At 43.0% G+C, this 21,663-nt stretch overlaps 1 protein-coding gene across 2 annotated transcripts; it reads right to left on the minus strand.

The window, feature by feature from the left end:
* Positions 1–4: 4 nt before the first annotated feature.
* Positions 5–20,172, minus strand: zdhhc5a (zinc finger DHHC-type palmitoyltransferase 5a). Of its 2 annotated transcripts, XM_071503826.1 has the most exons (12): positions 20,033–20,172; positions 18,222–19,632; positions 15,125–15,246; positions 13,974–14,131; positions 13,362–13,534; positions 12,847–12,949; positions 12,552–12,643; positions 11,670–11,796; positions 10,360–10,468; positions 10,141–10,250; positions 6,231–7,384; positions 5–1,974 (listed from the first exon to the last, which is right to left on the minus strand). In XM_071503826.1, exons 2-12 carry the CDS (start codon positions 18,383–18,385, stop codon positions 1,737–1,739), a joined length of 2,550 nt encoding a protein of 849 aa, XP_071359927.1. In that variant the 5' UTR covers positions 18,386–19,632; positions 20,033–20,172; the 3' UTR covers positions 5–1,736. The 2 variants fall into 2 exon arrangements, with proteins under 2 accessions (XP_071359927.1, XP_071359926.1); XM_071503825.1 differs by having other exon boundaries at positions 18,222–20,085.
* Between the last annotated feature and the right edge of the window lie 1,491 nt (positions 20,173–21,663).

Here is a 21,663-nt window from a genome sequence, read left to right on the forward strand (position 1 = left end):
GGTCTGAGAGATTCCAGTCCTGTTTTATTCTGATGTGATCTTGGAAAACAGGACATTTAGGACATTGCAAATCAGGCTTCTTTCTGAAAAAAAAAAGCAGATCAACGGTGGAACATCACCCAAAACCAATCAGGAGGGCTGCTTTAATCTTTTGATCCCAATCTGAGACTGGCAACACAACCCCTATTTTGAGTTAATATTAAAAACTCTTCATTTATCAACAGCTATATTTCCATATAAATTCATATAAAACAATTTCAAATTAAATAGGTGAAAAAAATGACAACACTTATTCTATTTTCAAGGCAATTGCTCAAGGAATTAATTTTCTAGAAAAAAAAGGACCCCATTAACAACAAAAGGCCAAAATATGATTTTCTTTCTTCACTTTAGTTTCCTCACTTCTTGTTTGTTCAAACAGACAACATGGTCCACAGCCAAACACAGTGGCCTATAGTGGCTAGTAGTAATAGTAGTGCATGCTGCTGTCTGGTATGAACGCCTTGTTTTTTTTTTTTTTGTTTTTTTTGTTTTTTTTTTAAAGAAATCCACATTTAAAATCACATCATCCTGTACAAACATGGAATTATATTCACATCTAGGAATAAACCAACAAATGAATTAAAGAAAGAGGGAATCAGCATTTTGTTTTTGTTTTGTTTTTTTTTCAGTGTCACATTTTCCTTACCTCCATCAAAAGGCAAGTCAATTCACAAAGAAACATTGATGAACAGTTCATTAGTGAAGCTCTTCTGAACCACTGGTAGATTGTCACAAGTTCATAAATCCCACTAACTGTTCGATTATCGACCTCTTGCGGTGTCGTGTTGTGCATTTCCACGACAGATCCGGAGGCTTCGAACGGCATGACGGCCTCAAAGGGAGTGACAACACATTACAGTGATCCTGTCTGGGCTCCATGCATTACACAACCACAAGTTGTGTATTCTTGGTCCAATGAAATAACACCACACTCCATTTGCTGGATGCCGTCACGATAATTAGGGTTTAATTAAATACTGGGGCCAGAACTTGTATTAAAAAGCAGATGTGACTCAAGTCTGATATATCTGGAGTCTTACTTATCACACTGCTCGTCTATGGTAAGCCCTTAACTGTGAATTTATTCCATGCATGAATGTGTTGATTCACTAAAATCACCATCATGGGGTCATGTGTTCAGTGATTTCTACATGTGAACTTTAAATATTAAATTGGGCACCAAATTATTACCTAAATGCAGTGTCCAAAAGTGCTGATATGAACCTTCATAAACCCCAATCCAGAGCTCCCTGGTGGCCCCAGCTGGCATCAGACTCTTAAACCTGGCAGTGGTAATGCCTTGAACTGCTATACCTGTACAATGTAACACCCAGACTTGACCATGCTAGTGCCTCATGCTACCTACTGAGCTACAGTGATGATAAAACCCACAAAAATGAGCCCCATGGTTCGAAAAAAACAAAAAAAACAAATGTCTTTCATAGCCCAGTCCGGGCTTAGATCAGTCCAGGTCTTACTGTCATTTTCCCAGCAGGATTATTGAGGTGGATGTCTGGAGGCAGGATGGTCCAGTACATTTTAGCTCCACAGTCAATCAGCCAATGAAGAGTAAGATCTAGACAACATGGTTCCACTCATCCTCAGGTGTGTGTCATTGTTTTCTTGTATGATGAAGGAGACAGCAGCATCTCCTCTTTGTCTCATTGGTCCCCGAGCTGGAGGCTGACTACTGCTCACACGGATATCTCATAGGTGGTGCCCCCGACGCCTGTCACCTTCTTCACCCCACCACCCTGGGGCTTGTGGGCGGGACTCTGCGCCAATGCTGAGGCAGGATGGGCCAATCCAGGCCGGGCAGACACGCTGACCGGGTGAGAGGGAGAGGAAGGGGCAGAGCAGGAGGAGGAGGAGGAGGAGAAGGGCTGGCCACCATTGGTCCGACTCAGAGGTTTCATTTGGATCAGCTCATCCCTGATTTGAAAAAAACACAAAAAAGAAACAATCCGTGACGCTAGGATGTCAGGACAGGACGTCTGAAAAAGAGATGGAGGTCTCAGTAACAGCTTAATTGCTCCTAGAGTATATGAGTACTAGTCTGAAAGAATCAGACAAGTTCTACAGATTGACAGCTGACTCACTAATTGGACAGCTGAACTGGAAACTGAAATCCGAAAACTTGGGACCGTGACAAAGTAGATAGCTGTGTCCCAGTTTAGAGGCTGCATCTGAAAACTGACTGTGTCACAGCAGCGTGACCAGACCGTCCCATTTGAAGGCTCCTTCAAATGCAGCACAGAAATGTGTCATTTTCCTCAGCAACAAAGGATCAAACAAGTGGATCCTTTGTGGCCCAACCTGTTCATTGCACACCGGTAAAGAAAGCAAACAGCCTAAGTATTACACTTTTGAATGCAAGTATAGGGTTTCAGCTCAGTTCAACTGCTAATGGTACAACTGTTAAAACCGAGGGCCTTAAAGCCTCAACCTTGGAAAAAAAGTTGCATGTTGTCAAGGTTGCTAGGTGACAGGAGCAGTGCTTTGCTATGCAATGGTAATGGCGGACACAGTGAAAATTTTCACTAGAGCAGACCCATGGATGTAATACATCCATGAGCAGACCGTTTCATTTTGGATCAGCCTTTGTAGACCTGAATAAGGACAGAGCTGATGTCACAGTCCCAAATCGGCCACTACTGTCATGTGATGCTGATGCTTCTATCTCTGTAAGGTTTTCATTTAGTAGATAGTTTATCTGTGAACTTCAATACATGCAGCATTCAAACTCTACACAATCCATTTCATTAAAAACACACAGCCAGGTTCCTGAGGTGAAGAGCTACAGTGGTAAAACTAAACTCATGCAGCTGCAAACAAACAGTGAGCAGGATGGAGACGGACGGGACAGAGAGACACAGCAACATGTTAGGAAATCAAACTGTGTCTCACTGTTGTCATGCAGACGCCTGACTGTGCCTCAGAGAAAAACTTTTCAGATATCTACAAATGTTGGATGTTTTGGTCCCGAGCCCAAACATGGAGCTCAATTACAACAACAGTGAGTGGAAAAGTTTCCCTGAATTCATTTCCAGCTGCATCTGACCTTTTTCATTCTACAACCCCATTTCTAAAAAAGTTGGGACACTGTGTAAAATGTAAATAAAAACAGAATGCGATGATTTGCAAATCATGTAAACCCATATTTAATTGAAAGGAGAACAAAGACAACATATCAAATGCTGGAATTTTATTGTTTTATGAAAAACATGGTCATATATGCCAGCAACATGTTTCAAAAAAGGTGGGACAGGGGCATGTCTACCACTGTGTTGCATAACCTCCTCCTTTAACAACACTCTTGTAAACGTTAGGAAACTGAGGCGATCAGTTGCTGGAGTTTTTAAAGTGAAATGTTGTCCCATTCTTACCTGATACAGGGTTTCAACTGCTCAACAGTTTGGGGTTTCCTATGTTGTATTTTTCATTTCATGATGGGCCAAATGTTTTCAAGAATGATGGGTCTGGACTGCAAGCAGGCCAGTTTAGCATCCAGACTCTTCTACTATGGAGCCATGCTGTTGTAACAGGCTCAGAATGTGGTTTGCTATCGTCTTGCAGAAATATGCAAGGCCTTCTCTGAAAAAGATGTTTTCTGGATGGCAGCATTTGTTGCTCCAAAACCTGTATATCGTTCCCCATTGGGGAAGCTGCCCAAGCCATGGGCACTCATGCACCCCCATAACATCACTGATGCTGGCTTTTGGACTGTGCACTGATAAAAAGCTGGATTGTCCCTCTCCCCTGTGACATTTCTGGATCCTGGTTACATATGGTTTCTTCTTTGCATTGTAGAGTTTCAACCTGCATTTGTGGATGCAGCGATGAAGTGTGTTCACAGGCCATGGTTTTCAGAAGTGTTCCTGAGCCCATGCACTGATTTCCAATGTAGAATCGTATCTGTTTTTAATGCAATGCCGCCTGAGGACCTGAAGGTCACGGTAATCCAGTATTGGTTGTCAGCCTTGTTCCTTTGCCTACAGAAATTCCCCTGGATTCTCTGAATCTGTTAAATTATATTATGAACCGTAGATGCTGAAATTCCCAAATTCTCAGCAATTTTAGGTTGAGGAACATTATTCTTCAATTGCTGCATGATTTGCCCACACAGTCTTTCACAGAGTGGTGAACCTCTCCCCATCTTGAGTGCACAGATACTCTGTCTCTCTGGGAGGCTCTTTTTATACCCAATCATGTTACTGACCTGTTGCCAATTAACCTTATTAGTTGTGAGATATTCAACCAGTTGTTTTTTTTTCTTTACCAGTATTTTGTTGCCCTTGTCCCATCTTTCTTGAAATATGTTACTTGCATCAAATTCAAATTAAGCATATATTTTTCATAAAACAATAAAATTTCAGCAAATCAACATTTGCGTTTGTTCTATTTTCAATTAAATATGTGTTTACATGATTTGCAAATCATCGCATTCTGTTTTTATTTACATTTTACAGTGTCCCAACTTTTGGAAATGGGGTTGTACCTCTTGACTGTCTCCACTCATTAGTAACAGTTCTACTGCTGCTATTGATGTTTTTGCACAACCAACATTTATGTTTCTGTACATCTGAACTTATAAACTACTATGCACAACCATATATATAAGATTAAAAGGACCATACATAAAATTAAACTTGCGGAGAATACAAAGGTCTTTGTGTGTTCAGTTAAGAACTGGGGCCGGTTGCACAAAACACCTTAAGTTTTCTACTTAAGTATAACACTTAAGGTTTACTTTTTCCTTAGCTGAGGGAGTTACCTAAGTGTGTTGCACAAAATCTCTTAAAAGGTTTCCTTAGTTAAGGAAAAGAGTTAATTAATTTACAGCAGTAAAATATTTTACAGCAGTAAAATTCTCCTGTTTCTTTGGAAACTGTTTTTTTTGCTAACATTAGCTTATGATACCTGTTATCACATTAAAGGAGTGTCCTGATATCTCACATTCCTGTTGATTTGACAGGAACTTCACAGACTATTCAGCAGACGGTCTGAGTTTAAACTCTGTGGACATGAAAACCTCATCTGTAACTGACTACTGAGAGCCTGTAGTATGAAACTGTACAACAACCATTAGTAATAGAGGAGCTGGACGAGCACAGCTGTGGAAAGTGGATTGATGATGACGGTCAGAAAAATCATAGACCGACTGTCCGTCAAATCTGTGATGAAAAAATCAGTTCCTCATCGTTAACGGTGTACGTTGGGCTCTCCCACTCTCCTTGGTGTGTGTTCCTTTTCTTCATTTAGTCATGTTGAGTTAAGATAGAGTCACAGTTTTTTCCTTAGTTGGTTGCTAAGGTCTAACTGACTTTAAGTGATTCCTTAATACCAAGATAATGAGAAAACCTTAAACTTAAATGAACATTTTAAAGAGACCTTAAGGAGGTTTGTGTAACTGACCCCTGGTACTTTACCAGTGGCAGATTAAAGTCACTCCTGAAAGGCTGTGTTTTGTGATTCAGGGTTGTTGAGGATGAATTTCATTTGCCCTCTGTGCACCAGTTTAAGGATATATTTGTAAGGATCCTGATGTGTTTTGGTCGATATGTTAAGTTGGATTTTTAATGTGGAAACTTTTGTTTTGTTTTGAGGACACTGTAACCATACAATACGGTAATTGATTTGTATTTTACACTAATTTGTGGAGGTGTATTTGATGATTTTTGTCATGTTGCCATCAAGGTGTGGTGAGGTGTCTTTTAAGTCCATATGGACCGGGCAATAGAAAGAGGCAGAAAAAACAATAAATCAATCAACTATAAATGATTTCTAAAGCTTAATGTGTGTAAGGAAACATGAATCTCTTCTTGTTCCTGCTGCATCACTCTGAAGCTGAGGAGTGTTTACTGCATAGATCATCTGATGAAGACTGTAGGCACTGGAACAAAATGATGTTGGAACAGAAGGTGGTAATGATGCAGAAGACAAGAACACACAGGCAGAACACAACATCACACATGTAACAGAGAAACCTCACAGATGAATGAAGACAAGCAAAGGGAGAAGAAGGAGGAACTCACAGGAAATCTGGCAGGAGGAGGAGGAGGAGGAAGAGAGAAGGGAAGAGGAGGAGCAGCAGTCAATCAGGTAGTCAGGTTTTCAGGCGGGCGGGTGATTTTTTCAGGGTTAGCAGCAAACCAATCGTCCTGACAAAAGGCGAAACTCATACTCACTTCGGTGCTTGTATTCCTCCTCCTCCTCCTCCTCCTCCCATCCCTCCACTTCCTCCTCCTCCTCCTCCTCCTCCTCCTACCCCTGCTGCATTCGCTCCGGCTGACGCCGAGGCCTTTCGGACCAGCCGGTACTGCATTTCAGCTGCAGCAGCGCTTGAGTAAGAGAGCGACTTGCCCAAAGGTGGGGGGTGTGGGGAACGGGGAGGATGGGTCGTGGAGGTGGAGCCCAGAGGGGTGTCAGTGGAGCGGGTGCGGTAGGGGTAGGCGTGGTGGGTGGGTGCGTGAGGGGCAGCGAAACGGGGAGGGCGGGAGGTGGAGGAAGAGGAGGAGGAGTGGTGGTGGTGATGATGGGAGTGGTGGTGGTGGTGATGGGAGTGGTGGTGGTGGTGATGGTGTGGGGGAGGTGGGGCTGAGGATGAGGGGGGAGCAGAGGCCTGATTGGCAGGTGGGGGGTGAGCGCCAGGGTGGGGCTCGCCCATTAGGCGTTCCCTCTCTGGAGGAGGAGGTGGGGAGGAGGATGTGGAGGAGGACGAGCGATGGAGGTAGGGGTGGTGGTGGTGGGTGGAACGGTGGTGGTGATGGGGTGACTGGGAGGACTGGGAGTGCAGCTCAGCATCTCTCTGCTGTGAAGACAAGAACGGGGAGCTGTAGGCACCAGCTGCTGGTGTGCAGGGTCTCCCAGAGGAAACCTCAGGGGCTGCTGAACCCACTGCCACCCCCTTGTCAAAATCATCACCGCCAGCCAGGAGGCTGTCATATGACAGGCTCCCATTACGAGACGCGTGGTGAGGCGGGGGTGTCTGATTGGCTAAGCTCTTGAAGCTAGCCGAGGTGGTGGTTGCCTCGGAAATGTGGGCGGCGCCCGCGGAAGTGTGTGTGGAGCTGGAAGATCGTGATGCCACTCCTGATAGGACGGTGGGGTCGGAGAAGGAGGGGTACGAGCGCCCACCAAGGGAGTAGCCAGGGATGCCCCCTCCTCCCGCCTCCGCCCCCCCCTCCCTCCTCTCCCCGCCTCTTCCCCCCCTGTCAGGCGCGGCGTCCCTCCGGTCCAGGCTGGGCTGAGAGCGGAAACCAGGCTGCTGGCTGGCCTGGAGGAGAGAGGAGGTGGAGGAGGAGGAGTCCCTGGCACTGCCAACACTCTCTCCTCGACTTAACTGGAGGAGGCAGGAGGTGGGGGAGAGAGAAGAGGGAGGGTGAAGGAGAGAGGAAGAGGAAGGAGGGAAAAGAAACAACAAGAAGCTGAGCAAATAAGAGCAGAGAAATTTCTGTGAATCCCTGCTGCACTGAAACTCCCTGTAGTGTTCACATCCTGACACAACACCTCTAACATAACTGTGGCAACATGTCTTTGCCAGACAGGAACCTCCTCATAGGTCAGAACTGATACTGATGGTCTTACCAGTATCTTTACTGCGCAGGTCAAATACAATGAGTTTTTAACCTTGAGTCCAAACTTTCTGTCAGTGGACATTCGCTCTCTGCGTCAGTTCAGCCTGGCTCTTTGTGACCGGTTCTATCTGTGGAGTTCACTGTCCCGGTTTGAGCCAGCCGGGCACCGTCTGGCCGGAAACAACACACCATTAATACCAACAGCATCAGAACACTTCCGCAGGTGTGTCATGTAGCGACTGAATTCAAATAGAAGATATGGACTGTGCTGTGAAAAGATGAAGTTAAGTTCAGCACAGCATCTCTACCACCTGCTGCTGTTTGATCACGTCCTGCTGCCTCACAGCCATCCGCCCTGTTCAACGTCCACTGACAGAAAGCTGCTCTTCAGATCCAAATACAGAATGTCAACCATTCCTTTTTCCATATTACCGATCCAATATGATGTAATTTTTGTAACAATACTCTCTAGTATAATGGTGCTGTGAGGGTTTAAGCGTCACTAAAGAAACAACGGAACACAAACTGTTAACTGTAATAAAGACTAAAGAACAGCTGTAGGTGTACATTATACATCATATTGATACTAACCAACTGTACATCAAATACATGGAAAATGTTTCTCTCCCTGAGGTTAGATCATTCATTACAACTAAGATGTAAGATTACTAATGAAATAAAAAAAGACAAATCATAAACAGTACAGAAGCAGAGAAAGGTCATACTCAAAAATATTTTTTTATCCCGTTCTCTTGACATACAGACATTTTATCAGGAGAACATTTTTTTTTTGTTTTCTTGAGATATCAGTTGTGTTATGTTGAGATAATGGAAGATAACATTTTCTCCTGATAATATGTAATTATCTCGGGATGACAGGATAAAAAGCGAGTATGACCTTTTTCTGCTCTCATAAAACAGGATGAATTGTTAGTACTTTAAAAATTGTTACAGAGATGAAGACTTTATATAAACTTCCACTTTGTATCCACAAAATATCGAAAAAGAGGGAAACAAACAGAGTGCAGCAGATGGGCCAATGGGATTTCTCCATTGTCTTCTGGACGTTTTGTTCAGCAGGATAATCTTCACTAATGAACACCACTTTATGAATAAAGCCTAAATACAATCAACAGAAGTAAAAAGCTAATGTTAAGCTATAAACCAACTACACCACGGTAACATGACTTCAACGTCACCACCACTGAACTTCAACTTGCAATTTGATTTAGCTCTGACCTCTTCTACAAAAGCCTTTCCTCTTACAAAGTTAGTAACAGTTTGTAAGAGCGTGAGTATAAACCCAACGAGGCTGTAAAGGTGGACTGGTGATCCGTTTCACATTGAGACGTTTAACGTCCCCGACAACCTCTGACAGACTGGAGGCTACAGTGAGTTGCTGAGCCAGGGTAGGGCTAGTTGGTTAGCATGCTAACTTCAGTAGAAGAAAAGATGTGACACAAGTTAACATTAGTGTTTTCCTCCACCTCACAATGTTTCTTCTATACTGGTAAGTAAACAGCTGCTAATGCTAATGTTAGCTGTGTAGCAATAGCAAAATTTAAATGCCTCCTTTAACCACAGACCTTATTTTAGCCATTTAACCAGAAACCCATTCAGAAAACCCAGAGACTTCAGGATGAGGGAACCAGAGGAGCTGAAATCTAACTAACTTCCTGCAGCACTCTGTTCATCTTCTCCATTGATTCCTCTGTATTATGACAGTTTATTGTGTGGTATGAATGACTGACATCTGTATGTGGCGTCAAGTATTTCCTCCATATGAGTCCAGATCAGGTGAGAGGAGCAATATCAGAGATCAGAGGGTGCTTGTGGGACATTACTGGAAAATGGAAAAGTGCAAACTGATGGTGAAACAGAACTTTCGACAGTATCTGAGCTACAGGGGACAGTTCCCTTTAAGCTCTACAGGAGGAGAACAAAGAGGGGACTAATGACAACAAACTGAAAAGAGGTGAAACCTACTGACAGGTGGAAGGATATGAACCAGACATGGGTACAAATACTGAGTGTGAGGTGTGTTCAGGTCCAATCCTTTGATTTAAAGAAAGCAGCTGGTTCTAATGTTGTGGCTGATCTGTGTATAAATCCAGTTACTGGTAATTTCAAACAGTATTTCACCCACGTCCAGAGCAAACAGAAAGGAACAGGAAACAAAGTTAGAGTGAAGATAAGAGGGGGAAATGCTTTCAGAACAATCACTTACTGATACTGATCAACAGAAAGCCACTGAGAAACCAAACCAAGATGGCCGACAGGAAATCAAAAAGAAAAAAACAAAAATGGAGATCCATTAGATCTAAATCAAACAGATAAAAGAAACAGAAACAGGGACAAATGGAAGAAAAGCTTATCTGCTCGCTCACACACACACACACACACACACACACACAAGCACACAAGCACACCTTGTTTTTATATACGAGCCAACTCTGAAGAGACTGTGTGTGTGTGTGTGTGTGTGTGTGTGTGTGTGTGTGTGTGAGTGTGTGTGTTTTACCTGGTTGGCATATGCATGCGTGAGTGCCGTGTGGTTCTTGCCAGGGCTGTAGGTGGGCCTGTATTTGTACATGGTGGGAGTGGGCGGGGCTTTGTTCAATAGACTGCACTCTGCAGAGGAACAAATAAAAACCAGAGTTTAGTTACCACAACAAGACACTGAGACATTTCATGAGCAGATCAATGTGTGATCAATGTGCAGCAGGTGGGGAAGCTTTACCCTCCGTGTTCCCTCTGTTGATTCCTGGGTAACGGAGCTCTGGTTTAGGTGGAGGCGGAGGCTCGGCGTCGCATGACTGGCTTTCCATCATCTCCAGACTGGACCTGGACTGGAGAGAGGAGACAACACACAGATGAGAATCAGAGACAGAAACTCATACAAACATGAACACATCACTTCATATGTAAGGAATGTGTAGAGACCAGTGACAGGTAACAGCAGTTTTAATGCAGAACATGGTTCACTCTCATTTTACTCTGGAAACATTCACTGTGCTACTTTTATGCAGATAATGTAAAGAGGTTGGTCAACTACTGATCCCAGGTCTGCTGGCTCTCTGTTATCCTCTGCAGCTACGCCCCTTGTGACAACAGGAGATCAGATGAAAGTGTCCCTGGCTTCACTTTCTTTTTCCTGCTGTCTGAGTAAAGTTTCAATCAGAGCTGGGAACACAAACAGTGCTCTCTGGTGTAATATAAATATCTGAGCTTCCTGCAGGCGAAAAATAACAGACTGGTTTTATTTCTGTGGATATGACTGATAAGGTTTTAACCACAGATGATATAAAGGTGAAGAGGTGAACTCACCTGTGTTTAACAGGCAGCTTATTGTTTACTGTTATCACTTCTGTCTGTTTATATTTGTAGTCTACATGAAGATTACTGCAGGTGGCAGTGTAGAGGTGCCATCTATGACGCAGGTGACGTCTATGTGGGGCACAGGTGCAACAGACCAGCTGATTGTGCATGGGTGATGGAGAGATCTCACACCAGACAGTCGAACCATTTGTTTCTAAAATAAAAGTTATTTGCTATAAACAACATTTCTGTTAGCGGTTAGCTGGGGTCCACATTACCCCCCCTTCTTAATGACTTCAAATATGTGACAGTGGACAACTTACGTTTTGCTTTTTGCACATTTGCATTTGTACATTTTTCTTTTCACTTACTATGTATTTAATATTTCTATTATTTTAAACTAGTTTTTACCTTTATACTTTACCTCCTCTTTCCTGTGTTGACCAATTCTAACAAAGCAATTTCTTGTTGGGGTCAATAAAGTTCGTCTGATTGTGATTTCTTCTTGATGCCAGACGGATCTGCGTTTATGCAAACTTATGCAAACGAGTGCAGATTTGAATGAGAAGCACAAATCCTGACGCCAGCAGGCTGGAGCTGCTATGCTTTTTATCTGTTCGTGTTCTGTTTCAATAAAACGGGTTGATAATACCAGAGCAGTGTTTATGGCACAGTGTAATTTCACTGTGCCATAAACACTGCCCCTGTGGGCTCCAGTCCTGCTGTCCTTACCCGGTGCAGGTCTCCCTGGATGCCATTGTCCAGGATCTTTGCAGCAAGCTGGGCCTCCGTCAGCTGTGGCCGCAGAAAAGGAGGCTGCACACACACACTTTGCACACACTTCTTCCTGCCCAGGTACCTACAGAGAGCACAATGACAGTGAGCTGACACACAAGTAACACCTACTGCACATGCACAAGCTTCACTCCAAATGTAGTGAAACGCCAACAGAGCACTGAGATATGCTGTTTACAATCAGAGCAGTTTCCACCTATCACCACACATGGTTTAAGACAAAGATACTTGCTTTGAATAATATGGAAAGTTGAAATTCTCAAAGTGACCTCCTCTCCTTCTCCTTTGTTGATAAATTCACAGGATATGACCATGCAACTATTGTTCATTTTATAAGTTTAATGATAGATGCATGATATCGTCTATTGACTGAGAAGTATATTCTCAGTGTATGAGCACTGGAGGCTTTAGGCTCCCACATCACACTTTTGTAAGTGTGTAAATCATCTCTAGTGTCAAACTCTGCACACACATCATTCTGCAGAGTGAAGCTCAAACATCCAGCAGTGAGCAGAGTCTTAAATCCTTGCAGATACTCCTAACACTCATTCACTCTAGGGCTGTTTTGTGTCTCATATATTTTGCTGCTGTGCAAAATGTTCATGGGTCATGGAAGGAGACATACTTGTGAACAGCCAACCACAGAGAGGAGGGTGAATAAAAAGGACAAATTTGGGGATGACCTGATAGCTGAGTCGTTCGACTCCCGGTCAGCCAGCGCCTTGTCTGCATGTCATGCCCCTCTCTCTGTCCCCATGTTTCCTGTCTCTCTACACAAAATACGTTTCAAATAAAAACGACATATTTAAAAAAATGCACCTGGGAGCCTGTGAGCTGCAGAGCACATGGGAGACATTCTTCCAACAGCCATTGGTGAAAGGGTTCACACCTCCTCTGAACTTCCCTGTCACCTGGAGAGAGAGAGAGAGAGAGGGGGAGAGGGAAAGGGAGAGAGAGAGAGAGAGAGAGAGAGAGAGAGAGAGAGAAATTAAAATGATTGGGGATGTTTAATTTGCTATAATTAATTTCACTGATTCTGAAATCTTGTTGACAGGATCTCTGGGACTCAGTGGTAGCTCTATCTCTCCCTGGTGCACATGTGCTGACACACTACCTGTTCATTGGTAGTCCTGCCTCTGGCCACTAGCACTATGTGGAAACCAGTGAGGCCAGCAACAGGGATGAAGAACAGACCCGCAACACACATTACAGCCAGTCTGAGAGCACAGGGGTCAAGGACTGTAAGAGACCAGACTCAGCACACAGACAGAGGAACGTACATCGTGATCATCAAAATAATTACAATTTGGTGCAGGCCACACAACCACAGTGTCCACAGTTGGACTTCTGTTGCATGTCTTTCACCTCTTTCTCTCTTGCTCCATGCTGGTTTACTGACTTCACTATCTTTAACACAGTCAGCGATTCCTTAAATCAGAGAAAAGTCAACTTTCATTACTTCTCCCTGACTGTGGGAGTAAAATCCTCCCACACCAGAGGGAAATAAATCCTCAGGACATCTCACACAACCATAACACAAACATGCTGAAGCAGAGGAGAAGCTTTGGTCACTGCAGAGGAGGGAAACACATCAGCAGGACAAAAATACACGGGAAAGGTGAAGGATACGTGACGATGGCGTGCAGGCGGTCAATGTTCTGGCGGTGGTAGAGGATGAAGAGGAGGCCAAAGCCAAACACTGCCATGATGTGAGCAGTCAGAGACAGCAGGAAGAGGAAGAAGTAGCGGTAATTCCTCCTGCCGATGCAGTTGTTGACCCATGGACAGTGGTGGTCGAAATCCTGCATGTTAGGGTGAGAGGACACTGTGGTGAGAAAACAAGTGCACTGTTCAACATGGATACAGTTACCAAGCGTCACACCCTACTTCCTGGTTAAGAAGCTGCAACCTATATTTACATTACACACAGTAAAGTGGCAGCAATATCATGTGATTTAATGGCTGACATATCCAAGTTCAAGAAATCAAGCTAGTGCTAGCATGAGACTGGAAGAGCAAACCACTCTGTTCCCCCCACCCCTCCCCTCCAAAGACTGTTAGAGACCAATCAAGGCCAATGTCAATGGATGAGTATCAACTATACATGGTCTGATCATGAACTGACTTAGACCCAGGTACATAATGCATCTAAACTGCTGTATTTTTACTTCAGTGTTTTGTCCTTTCTCAGCTTTCCTGCCTGCTTCTATGGCAACAGTCCACGGCTGAGTGTGAGCACACCTCGACACAGTTGTCACAGACGGAGCAGTGGGAGCACCGTGGCGGCCTGTAGAACCGGCAGGTGGAGCACCACTTCATCCTGACCTGGATCCCTCTGATCTCCACCGTCTTGTAGAGGGGGGCACGGAAGTCGTCCTCCTTGTCCTCGTCCTCCTCGGCTGCAGAGATGGAGACAGAAGAAGACACACAGTTCTGTGATCACAGGGCGTTCAGATGTTGTTATGTTGCAGCTGAAATCATTTGAGTGATTTTTTCTTCAGTATACTCCCAATGTCCCACAGGGACAAACTTTCAAACTTATTGGAGATTCTTTACCCAGTTTTATCTAAATAATCAGAAAATAATCAGTTCCTCCAGATATGTTTGAAACTCTGTAAAAATCATCTGGCATGATTAATAATATTTTGTTTCATGGGGTTTTCACACATAAAGTGTGAAAAAAAAAAATTAGTAACTGGGTCTGAAGCTCTTCTACTCTTCCACAGACAGTATCTAGTGACCTCTTCAGTTACATTTTCTCAATTAACGATTTTTTATACTGTGTGATTTTTTATAGTCGTTTTTATAGTGTTAAATAGTTTAATTATCTGGATTTGCAGATGTTTGGATGCATTTATGGACATTTATGTATTTTTATGATGATTAATATGGTGTAGTTTTTATGTTGCATGCTGTAATTTATAAAGTTTTTTTAAATGCAAGTTTTTTTCTATGCCACATCAAAAGGACACATTTTGTCTCTTTTGTACAACCCTTTTGTTGCATCTCTCCAGGATATGAACTAAACATGGTGGCACCCTTGTCCCTTATTGGACATTCCCCATCAGCCTGAGACAACGATTGGCCTGAAGCCACATGACCCAAGAACCAAACGCCCTTCGCAGAGGTATTTATGTGTTCACATATGGCTGAATCGCGTTTTTCTCTTTGTCTATCCTATTTAAATGTCACTTGAGATATGCTTTGTGATGACCCAGATGAAGGCAACAAGCTGAAACACGTTGGTCTAATAAAGGTCTCCTAATGCTGGAGTTTTGACCTCCTCACATCTACATTTACTAATTTAGCAGATTTTATCCAAAATCATCTTTTATCCAAAACCCTGAAGCTTCTCACATACACTCAGTCCATCCAACCGCCAAAGCACTCACCTCTCGGGAAGATGCCAGGGTCCATGAATGTGGCCATACAGAAATTCGCCAAAACAAACAGGAAGATGACTCCATTGTAAATGGGCACAGCTACTGAGAAACGCTCCGACAGCCATGGACACCTGTAGCAGGAAGAGAAGAGACCAAGTCTGACACACAGAGGAAAAAAATGACCAGGAGGGTGCGGTCCCCGACAAAAGAGCTGCAGGGTCTTTTTACAGGCTGATCATCATTATCAGTGTCAATGAAGGAACATCTGGACATTCAGGAAAATATGTTTGTGTGGTGATGTTTTAGAGTGGTCTTAATTTCACCTGTTACATCCAGAACATGAGCAGAAGGGCAATGTTCTCCATTTGAGGTTTGATTTGATCGGAGATGATTCACATGAACTTTAAAGCTGGTTTGAAATTTATATGAAGCCATTATTACTACAACATGTTGTAGCGGTTTAGACCAGTTTTGACTATTTAATCTAATTAAAGTTCAAACCCTACAAAAGATTTACAGTCACATGACCACTGGTTAATTTTACTCAGATCACACAGATTAAGAATAATTTGCAAATGCTACCAAACAAAAAACACTTCACTTGAATGAATTCAACCACCCAGCATAAAGATGTTCCATTATTATTGAAGAAAAACATTCTCCTCAGTCATGTTCCAAATGTCCAGCTCAATGTAAATAACAAAAAAATCAACCTTGGGTTTTCCCTGTTATCAGTTTGGTTCAATCCAGTAAACAAAAATCATCTCAACAGCAGTGGTTGGCAACTGGCAGCCCACGGGCCAAAACTGGCCCTCCAGCAATAATATCTGGCCCGCCAGATTATTTTGATAATCAGATTTTTTTAATCTTACAATATCAGACTGACAGACCCCCCCCCCCCCCAAAAAAAAAAAAATAAATAAACAGGTGAGTTATATAAAAATTCACCCTCCATACAGTTGTCATGAAGCAGGAAATTAGCTAAAGAGACCAAAACCATTTTTTTTTTTACCAGGCTGTAAAAATGTTTATTTCTGCTGTAAAGTGCAGTACCCTGCTTTATGGTCTATTTTCCTCTAAATGGGACCATAATTAAAAAAAATAAACATCATGTTGTATTGAAGAAGACTTGTAACTAGAGATTGAGACCATAAACTCATTAGGAAAACGTTATGTATGTTAGGCAATAAATCAAGTGAGAAGTAGAGCGACTTTCACATAGACTTCAAAACAATCAGACTTCTTTTTACAACCAGTGGAGACGCCCCCTGATGGTCATTAGATAGAATGCAGGTTAAGAGACACTTCAGCATTGGCTTCACTTCAGACCCAGAGTATGTGTCCATTTTTACAACAGTCTATGGTTGTTGATTGGTTCATTTAAAATTAAATCTACAACATAATAAAGTGAAGGGGAGTGAAAACTCTCTGAAGTGGTTTCTTTGTTACGTTTGTGTAATTCCCTCATTTCTCAGATAATTGTGATCAGGACTTCTGTCTTGTGTTACTTCACTGGTGAGAGAGTGAGGGAATGAGAGAGACTGCAGGGAAACAAACAGCAACACACTCAGGGAGAGACTGGATGATGGGCTTTTGTCAGGGTAACAGATGTTGGCCTATTTTCTCCTCACTAATCTGAAGCACAGCCTGCCCACCACATTAACCACACACACACACACACACACACACACACACACACACACACACACACACACACACACACACACACACACACACACAGATTAGATTTTTCTCACATATGCACCTACAAATACACAAACAGACGGGTGCCAGTGCTCCCCACACACACACACACCTGTCAATCTGACTTTCTCACATCTACCCAGTGTAGTGTCAGCAAGATTAGTGATGACAGTCTATAACACCACTGACTTAGCATTCTGTCAGAAACACTCACAGGGTGTGAAGGCCACACTGAGGCAGATGAATCTGAAAATGTTGTTTACATGTGAAAACAACCTCAGTTCAATCCACACCATGGGTCTCAGGTTGGTAACCAGGCTGCATCTGGTCCACTCAGGACAGACACAGCCTGGTTAGAGTCAAGTCATATTTTATTTATAAGGCCAAATATCATAAAATGCCTCATGGGACCTCACAAACCATTCAACGTAAAAAAACCCTCTGTCTTTAAATGCTCAAATTGGATGAGGAAGAACTCCCTCCAAAGACGCCTTCACAGGAAAAAAGGGAGGAGTTCCTCTTACAGGATGGAGAGACAGACTGAGAACCTCTCTCCTGATTGGCGAGCAGCTATCAGGTAAACACTGCAAGGTTGGATGGTGGGCCGGGGTGGGTGGGGCGCTGTAACATCACAAAGTTACAGTCCTGACGGCTGGTTTTAAGGCTCAGTTACTGAATACAGGCTGTGTGCATTTCTCTGTGGAGTGAGGCTTTGATACTTTCACAGTATTAATATAGAACCTAGACCTAGAAAAAACACATGGAGATCTACCTTTATACTATATGAAACCTTTAAGGATGTAATGCTCTGAAAACAGCTCTACAGCTGAACAGTTATGGCTTGTGTCAAATCATCACCAATTAAATCAAGAACAGGACCCCGCTCTCCATTACCATTTTCATCTTGCATTTGTTATGATGTACAGTACACTACCAGTCTAAAGTTTTACAACACCTCAGTTTTTACTGTTGTTATTGAAATTTACTAAGTGTGAAATCTCAGTGTACTCTGAAATCAAACCCTTACCCATACCACCATGGGGTTCAGGTCTAGAGACCATGCTGGTCTTCATCATCTGGTTCTGGTCTTCTAACGCTGCGGCTCATTATGTTGCTGTAGGATGAAGCTCTGACCAACCAGTCTGACCACTCTGACAGCAGTATACAGTCCTACTTCCTGCAGTAGTTTTCAATCTTGAACCTAAACCTTTTTTTTTTTTTTTTTTTATACCTTTATACCATTTGAGGTTTTCCACTGGGCTTGAGCTACTGAAATTTCAATTGAAACATTGGAAAATGGGGGTAATGTAAAACTTTTGACCGGTATGAATTACTTGTTCATCAGAGCACATAAACAGGCCTGTGTTTGTGTGTGTGTGGCTGATGTGCTGTTGCCACTTACGTAAAGCAGAAGAACAGTGTGGTGGAACCAACGAGGAAGAAGGTGGCTGCAGACACAGGGACGTAACGGGAGGGTCGCAGGGGTCTGCTGGGCGGGACCACAGCGTGGGGGAGGGGTGACGAGGATGGACCCCGCCCTCCGCTCTTACTGCTGCCACCTGGCATCACTTCCTGTGTGTGTGTGGTGTGGTGTCTGTTCAGCAACTGCTACACTGTAGGATTTGTCATTCAAAGTCAAAAATTTCTTCAGGTGTATTGAGTGGGTTTGTAGTTTGGAAACATACACGATAGACTGGCAAAAAGAAAAAAAAATGTAAAGGAGAGGTACAAAAGAGATGGAGGAGTAGCTAAGTTTGTTCTCTCAAGTGGAAAAGAGGTTCCTGTGTATCACCAGGCTGAGATGGGAGGAGGAGTGAATGTTTGTTTTCTTAGATTCTGAGGTCAGATCTGATCTGCTGAGGGTGAGAGATTAAAAGAAGCTTACACGTCTCTGCGGTAAAAGCCTTGTTTCCCTGTTAGCCACAAAAACAGGTGGTTAGGCGGGATGAACAAATAAGCCACAGATTATAAAAAGGAAAAGAGTTGTAGGCACATCCACAACACTAGCTGAACTGTGTTTCACCCAACATGTCAATCAACTACAATACGAGCCAACAGAAACTGAAAATTCGTACACATACAAAAAAAAAATAATAATAACAGTCTACAAAGAGTAAATCTGCGAGGTGAATAAAGGCTTGGTGAAAATCATGACAATAGTGCAATTACAAAATATGGCTGTTTGATGTTAAATTAAAAAAAGTATTTGGACCCTTTCACTAAAAGAATAATTTAATTTTTTACTTGGTGCAATCAAATCCTAAAATACAGAGAACTGGTCCAGACTGATTTGATTGGTCTATAAATGGGAGTTTAGTGAGGTACCAGAGTTGGCAGAGGTAAGCCTGTTATAGTAGGAGATTGATTTATAAGGCGGAACAAAAGCAACAGCAAGAAATGAAAAGAGGATGAAAGAAGAGTAAAAAGTTTGAAGTCTGGGATGATGATGTGAGATTTCTTTTCCTCTGTCTGTGAGTTTCTTCAGCTTAGAAAAAGTTCAGATCAAGACTGTAGCCAAGTCTGCACATGGAGATTTTAAAGTTTTCAGCACCTGGAGATCAGCGGTCTGGGTGGCTGAGAAAAGGTCTTGTAAATAAAAAAATTATGCTCCCTGTTAGAGAAGGAGACAGTTAGCTCTCAGTCCAGGACTCGTACTATAAACAACAGTCTGTAAGCGGGCCAGTGGAGTAGCCTGGTTTTCCTGTGTCGGGGCATCCCTAAACCCCACTGGTGGCTGATTTAAACCACCTCACCTGCCAGCTGCACCAGGGATGTGAAAGCAGGAAGTGATAGTGTGGTTCTCTCCAAAAGCTCTGGGGGGAAATCCAGTAGAACATCCATCAGTATCCATGTGAATGAAACAGTTGAGAAAGAGCTAAAATTACAGTGCCGATGTGATGTACTCAGGGTTATGTATGAACAGATAATGGTTTTATCTCAGCAATGGCAGCATAGAAAACCCAGTTCTCCTTCTTCCACTGTGTTGGTGGACGACCGTGCCTGTCAGTTATGTATCCGTCAACCTCCCAGGAACAGACCGTTTTCTTCTCTACCCTTGTCTCCTGAGACTTCCAGGACCTCTCCTCTGCTTCCTTCCCCAGCGGAGAGCACTGAGGCTTCGATAATACGCTCCCTCAACAATCCCTCCAATGATATAGCCTCTCTGGTGCAACAGCCCAAAAATTACCTCATCAAAACTGTGGCAAAGGGTACCTTTTATGTGTGCAAGGGGCACCTCCAGCCATATGTATCTTGAGGGGTTACAGGTGTACGGTGTCCTTCTGCAACCTTGAAGAGAGGATGTAAGCAGAGGCTGATGAGACAAAAAGGTGGCAGGGCTGAGTATCAGCAGCTCGCTTTGGGTCACAAACGAAGGTGATGGTTGGTCAGGATGCTGCACCTACAGTTGTAAGGAGAGGAAGAAAGGGTTGGTTAAAGATTTGATACTGCAAGATGTAAACAGTATTTACAGGTACAGTATATTACACGTTTTGTCCAGAGTCTGTTTGCAGTTGCTGGGAGGTGCAACTGCACATATGGAAAAAGTTCGCCTTTTGTGACGTCACAGGAAGCTATGCAAAATCAGCTAAGTTGCATAGGTGTGTTTCCATTAACCTGCTTAATATGCAATTTGAAATTGTGAACTTAAAGATAATAGTGAACTTGATAATTCGACAAAGCAATGAAATGGAAAGACTTTTTCACATTGATGTCTCCCACTGAAGGTTTAGCTTCATGGTTTATTGTTCTTTGTCAAAGATGTCGGGCATGAAGATAATGATTAGTTAGAGCCTCACTAAAGATGCCACCTCCACAGTGTCTCACACTAGGCTTCATTTTCAGTTACTTCGTGTAAAAATAACATTTTCATGAATTAGTCAAGTTGTTCCAGTGAATCAGATGCAGTATGTATCAGTTCATTCTGACTGGACTGATAATAACTACAGTCACAGAGTGCAACCAAAAATCTGTCAAGGGCAACTAAACATTTTCATGGGTTGCATTGGTTAGCAGGTATGTCTTAGTGTGTGTGTGTGTGTGTGTGTGTGTGTGTGTGTGTGTGTGTGTGTGTGTGTGTGTGTGTGTGTTGTGTTATTATTATCCCACCGGAATTCTGCAAAGACCTGCCTCTACTCTGCCTCTGATTAGTTCTGACCCTGTTATTCTTCTTCGCTGAATGCAGTCAGAGAAACATTGTGCTTGTGTACGTGTGAAACTGTGCCCTGTACCTACTATTGTACCCTCAAGCGACATCACAACCTTAAAACTGGTGATTCAGAATGAACTATTTTTCAAGAAATCTGGTGCAATGCTACAACTGTCCCCGGCCCTGAGAGGCCCCACCACAATCAAAATCTTATTTTATTGTGGAGCCGAGCTGTGTGTGTGCTCATTGATCACTCAGCCTCTCTCCCTCTCATACATTGGACTGCTTTTTCATGGTGGGACTGGCCATCAGGAGCACCAGGAGAAATCTGGTGGGCCATTAAACAACATAAGGTTTTTGCCACCGCCCAACTATCTCCTTCCCCGCCCTCTCTGTGTACCTGTCACTTGTCAGTGTGCAGGGACTGTGCTCGCCAATATGTAATTAAGGTTGTTAATTGTTTGACACAATGCAAAGCAATTGAGAGGTCAATCATTAATTTTTCACAAAGTATTTGCCAATTTAAATTTTTTTCAGAAATATTTAATAATCAATTTAACAAACACAACAATTCTGTGGGAAACACTGCTTAAGTAAAAGTATCAATACAGAAAAATACTGTAAAAATACTCATTACAAGTAAAGGCCCTACATGAAAAATCCTATTTAAGCAGATGTACACAAGAATCAGCAGAGA

This window comes from Trachinotus anak, unplaced genomic scaffold (genome assembly GCF_046630095.1).
Source record: "Trachinotus anak isolate AG129_WGS33_773 ecotype Australia unplaced genomic scaffold, CSIRO_AGI_Tana_v1 ptg000019l, whole genome shotgun sequence".
NCBI classification, from domain to species: Eukaryota; Metazoa; Chordata; class Actinopteri; order Carangiformes; family Carangidae; genus Trachinotus; species Trachinotus anak.

Excerpts from the sequence above, each read along its gene's own strand:
- zdhhc5a (XM_071503826.1), bottom strand. The coding sequence starts at position 18,385 with ATGCCAGGTGGCAGCAGTAAGAGCGGAGGGCGGGGTCCATCCTCGTCA. Across the intron at positions 12,950-13,361 it reads CGCCTGCACGCCATCGTCAC|ACTGGCTGTAATGTGTGTTG; the intron begins GTATCCTTCACC and ends CTGTGCTCTCAG. Across the intron at positions 1,975-6,230 it reads GGAGGAATACAAGCACCGAA|GGATGAGCTGATCCAAATGA; the intron begins GTGAGTATGAGT and ends TTTTCAAATCAG.